At 58.3% G+C, this 5,027-nt stretch overlaps 1 protein-coding gene across 1 annotated transcript in view; it reads left to right on the top strand.

Annotated features, from left to right (window-relative positions):
* ARHGEF37 (Rho guanine nucleotide exchange factor 37) overlaps positions 1-4,424 on the top strand; it is a 10,891-nt gene extending 6,467 nt beyond the window's left edge. The window contains exons 8-13 of the mRNA XM_009647045.2: positions 8-70; positions 1,279-1,608; positions 2,528-2,656; positions 3,026-3,221; positions 3,665-3,837; positions 4,215-4,424. Of these exons, the coding sequence (XP_009645340.1) occupies positions 8-70; positions 1,279-1,608; positions 2,528-2,656; positions 3,026-3,221; positions 3,665-3,837; positions 4,215-4,424 (1,101 nt within the window). The remainder of the gene's footprint in view (positions 1-7; positions 71-1,278; positions 1,609-2,527; positions 2,657-3,025; positions 3,222-3,664; positions 3,838-4,214) is intronic.
* The last annotated feature ends 603 nt before the right edge of the window (positions 4,425-5,027 follow it).

Genomic DNA, 5,027 nt, shown 5'->3' with positions numbered 1-5,027 from the left:
CGACGAGGGACCTGCCCAGCAGTACCGCCGCTTTGCAGAATATCTCCATGGCACTGTATTCCCAGAGTTCGTGAGTGCTCCTCCCCTGTGTGTCTCCTTCAGGGTCACAGCCAAGCCTTGCTCTCACACCTTCTGCCAGGGTGCAGCAGGGACTGGCTCCGGGGTAGGGCAGCCAGGAACTGTGGGGGACCCCAGAGCAGGCAGTGTCCTCACCAGCAGGCACAGTCCCCCAGGGGGGCAGGTTACAGGGTCCATCAGCAGCCCCAGACACACAAAGTGAAGAACCAGCTCCAGGGTGCATCCAAGAAACAAAAGGAGACAGCACCAGAGACATGGCTACAACACAGCTCTAAAGTCCATCTAGGGCTGGAGACAAGCTGCAATGTCCATCTGAGGGGTCCATCTAGGAGATGAGTTACCTACAGCAAAGGTCCACCTAGGAGACAGAAGCAGAAACCAGCTTACCCACAGCAATGCTCCTGTAACAGCTGAAGGCCCTTATATGGGCTGTGGGCAGGGGGGTGGGTGGAGGCCTCAGGTGATGCTGGTCTGGGCCATTAAAGACTATTTGTGCCTTCAGGGCCCTGACATGTCCATGGCCAGCCATGCGGGCAGGGCTGCAGCAGAGCATGGGATGGTGGGAAGCCAGGCGTACCGTTTATTTGACTCACACAAGGTGTTTGCCACCAAACCTCAGTCCAACCTACCCACACTCTGTGGGCGTCCATACTTGCCTTTGGGACCCAAGAGCCCCCCATCTGTCTCCTTCCACCACCCCTGACTGGTTCTCCAGGACTCCCTCTTGGGTGGTGGCTGCCACCATGCATGCAGTCAGGGAGGTTTTCCGAGCAGTGAAGAGTGTGGCAGGGCAGCCTGAACCCCGCACCTGGATGCCGGCATCCCCAGGGAGCGCCAGCAGGCGGAGGGAGGGTAGCTATGTGGGATAACCACACAGACCCTGGGCTGAGGGCCTCTGTCAAACCAGGACACTATGACCTGCATGGGACAGTCACTGCGGCACCCCTTTGGCACATGGGACCTTGTGTGTGAGGGTCCTACCCAATGGTTTGCATGGAACTCAAGGTGTGAACTGTGGCATGCATGACTGCTCTCTACCAAGGGTTTGCTTTGGTTGGCATCCTATGTGCCTTCAGGGAAAGACGCCTCAGATGCTCCCCACTCCACACAAGCCCTTCAGCAGGTCCCCAAGCCTTTTCTCCTCTGTAAGACCTGTCGGGGGGGGGCTTACGTGGAGATTTGTGTTCTCTTGCCCCACAGAAGCGACGGCTGGACAGGCTGGTCTGCCAGCCACTCTGCAGCCTCTCAGACATGCTGGTGGGGCCACAGCAGCTCGTCAAGAAGCGCCTGGACAAGCTGCTGGACTATGAGGAGATCCAGGAGCGGAAGAGTGAGATGGGCAGCGTGACATACGACGAGGAGGCAGCCATGAATACCTACCTTGCCATCAATGCCCTGCTTGTGGCCGAGCTCCCGCGGTTCAACCAGGTGGCTCTCCAGCTTCTGGGGCAGATACTGTGCTCCTTCAGCACCCTGCAACGGGACTTGGCTGCCCAGGTCCTGCACCAGGCAGAAAAGGAGCTGGAGCAGGTAAGAGTGACCGCTTGGCGTGTGCGCCCAAACCAGTGCGATTGCTGAGCCAGACCTGCCTTCTTCAGGCTTGGGGCATCACTGGGATGTCAGGGCACTGAAGGTTTGCTGTAGCCCAAGCCTGCCCTTGCAGACACACAGCTCCCTGTCTAGCATTTGTAAGTGATCTCTCCTCCCCTTTCAGCTGGGGAAAGCCAAATTGTCTCTTCTTCACTGCCAGGAACTGTCCTGTGCTCTCTTTGAGGACACCACTGGTAATTTGTTGATGTGCTGCCTGAGAGATCAGTGTTAACGCTGCGCTCCCGAGAGCTCTGTGCTGGGAAGGCAAGGAGGAGAAGGACAGCTCCTGGCCTGAGGAATGAGCATCCCTCGAACCTCCATCCCCTGGGAGATATCTCCCAGGACTCCTCACTGCCCAGCACTCTCTGAGCCTGATGTTTGCAAACGTGGTGGGTCAGGCCAGTCCAGAGCCCTGCGGCAGAGCACGGCCCTGGCCTGACCCGTGAGCAAGATGAGAACAAGATGCAGCCACATGGAGATGTCTTCTCAGGCACTGCTCGTACAGACCTAGACATGACAGCAGATTCCTCTTGCTGCAGACATCTACCCCAGAGCTACATCCACCACCAGCTGCATCCATTCCTTTTTAGTCTGTGGGCTTGTGGCAGGACAGCAGGACGCAGGAGCTGCTGCGGTGGGCTGGGTACAGCCCAGGAGCCCCGTGTGTGACTGCCCTGCCCAGGGCAGGTGGCTCAAAGCCAGAGAGCAGCAGCTCTCTTTGCCAAAGGGAACCACGTCCTAGGTGCAAGGTGCATCTTTAGTGACAAGGTCTCTTCTCTTGCTTCCTGCTCCCTCTCTTTTGACCCTACCCACAGCTCCTCCCCAGGGCCCCCTCTGATCTCAGGGTCTGTCTTCACAGATGCCCCATGGCCGTATGCCTGTGCCCAGTTTCTGGAAGATGGTGGAAGACACCTTGCGGCAGTCTGGGGCTCAGCTCCATTCCTTCTGCCAGACGTTTGAGACGGTCACACCAAGCCCTGTGACACAGGTAGGAGCTGGGAAGGGGGTGTCTCAGACCAATGGGATGAAGAGGTAGGACTGTGGCTTCCCAGTGCAGAACATCTCCTCGGGGGGAAGGTTGGCTCAGAAAGTGGCACGGGGGATTGCCACAGCCACAGTATTTCCCCCAAGCTCCCAACAGCAACTGGCTGGGAACAACCGGGGATGAAACAGTCTCAGCTCTTCTGGTTCTGGATGCTTGTTTCCAAACCAGGAAGGAGAGCAGATAGCGTGAAGGAGTTTCTCCTTACCCTCTCACGGGGATGTGATCCAGCAGAAAGGAGAGCACGTGTACATGGAGGGCCTCAGTCTCCTGCCTGTCTCATCAAGTGCTCCTGTGTCTCTTGCTCCCCACCAGCCTCTGAACCCTGCCGAGGAGCGGAAGGTCCTTTCCCTCGTGAGCAAGCACGGCCCAGACAAACTTTACCAAGTGACAAGCAACATCAGTGGCAGCAAAGACTTGGACCTGACCTTGCAAAGGGGACAGATTGTAGCTCTGCTGCAGAGTGTGGACACTAAGGGGAACACAAGCAGATGGCTGGTGGATGCTGGAGGTACTGTGAGTGCGACTGGGAGCCTCTCCCTGCTTTGGCACCAGGGTCAGAAACCAAACCCAAACCACTTTCTCATCTTGGATGAAGCAGCGGGCCATTGCCTCCCAGGTCCTCCCTTCCAGGGTTTGCTCAGCCCAAACTCACCTCTGCTTTGCCAGCTGTACCCGTAGCCATTAGCTGTAAAGTTCAGGTTTCCCCATGAGGGAGCACTCGTGGCTCATCATGGCTGGGAAAGGAGAATCCCCTGCACACACAAAAATGTCTAAAAACCCCTTTTTGGGGGGGTTTGCTGCTGGATATCCCCTAGTGATGGACCAGTTTGAACAGGGCTGCTGTGCCATGCCAGGCAACAGCCAAGTTGTCCTTCCTCTCTCCTCCAACCAGTCCTACATGTGCCAGGCAGTGGGGGCCCCATGACCTCTCTGTGTGTGCATGTCCTCCAGGTCCCCGAGGGTTTGTGCCTGCTGGAAAACTCCAGCCCTATTGCCCGGTGCAAAGCCAGCAGCCCGGGATGCAGATGCCAGCCTTGGAGAACAGCACAGAACGAAGGCGATATTCGTATGCACCACCTGAAGCTCCCAGGCCCCAGGTGGCCACCTTCACCCCAGCTTTCCAGGTGAGAGAGGGGGACACCCCCCAGGCCCATTCCTAGCAACCCCAACAGCTCCATGCTAGTCCTGGTGTGTCCAGCGTGTGGGTGGGAAGGTGGACCTGCTTTTCCAGCATGCACGTGGTCATACATGTGCAGCCATGTGCCTAGCAGGGGAGTGTCACAGCGCCTGGCCAGTGAGGCTGGTGTCTGCCTTGCTGGGACCTGGGGTGGGCAGAGCAAGAGAACTGTACTTGGTGGGGTCCCTGCATCGATGTCAGTACTGTGCTGCCCTCTTGGAAATGACCTCCATGTCCCGTCTAGGTCCTGCCATGTACGGCCTTTCTCCCTTTGTCTCTCACATCCAACAAGGGCTTCCTCCCCCCTCCCCCTGCTTTTTGCAGGTGGTCGCCGGCTTCTCCTTCGCAGCCCGGAGTCCGCAGGAGGTGAGCCTCCAGGCAGGGCAGCCCGTGGTGGTGCTGGAGCCACACGACAAGAAGGGGAGCAAGGAGTGGAGCCTGGTGGAAGTGAATGGCCAGAGGGGCTATGTGCCCTCCAGCTACCTGATGACTGTCCCTGTGCAGGAGCCCATGGGCTGGAGCTTGCCTGTGTGAGCACAGCCAGCCTGGCACCCAAGGGCATGGGCTTCATCGGACGAGAGCAGTCTGCTTGGCACCCGAGGACTCGTCACGGGAGATGCTGGAGGGGGGTGGCCGTGGTGGCCCTGGGTCAGGGAGGCAGTGGGAAGCAGCTGGCAGAATATGGCCCCAGGGGATGTGGGTGCGAGGGACGGCAGTTGGGAGGCACGTTTTGATGGGTAGGTGTGAGGGTGCCATGTCCCATATGTGTTTGCACAAAGGAAAGGAGCATGAGGGAGTGAGGGCAGGTGGCTGCAGTCTTCCAGGGATTTGCTGAAATCCATGTCAGTGACGAAAGTGTCCCTAGGGGTGATGAGACAGCATTGTCCCCAATTAGATCAGGACCAAGCTGCAAAGAGAGCAGTGCTGCAAGAGGGGGTCTTCAGCCTAGCACGGAGCATCTGGGGCTCGTGGGAAAAGGCTCTCAGGGGAACTGCTGGCTTGAGTGCAGAGACCAGGATGGAGGAGCCCCGGAGACACAGCTCCCCGCTCCTCCCCAGGGTGTCATGCCTGCTCAGGTGCCCACCCTGATGTGTCACCGTGGTCCCTTCGGCAGAACGGCCTTCACACCCTGCTGAA

This window comes from Egretta garzetta, unplaced genomic scaffold, assembly GCF_000687185.1.
Source record: "Egretta garzetta isolate BGI_Z169 unplaced genomic scaffold, ASM68718v1 scaffold209, whole genome shotgun sequence".
Taxonomy (NCBI): Eukaryota; Metazoa; Chordata; class Aves; order Pelecaniformes; family Ardeidae; genus Egretta; species Egretta garzetta.
Note: the sequence above shows the minus strand (reverse complement) of the source record. Positions and strands in the feature narration are given on the sequence as shown.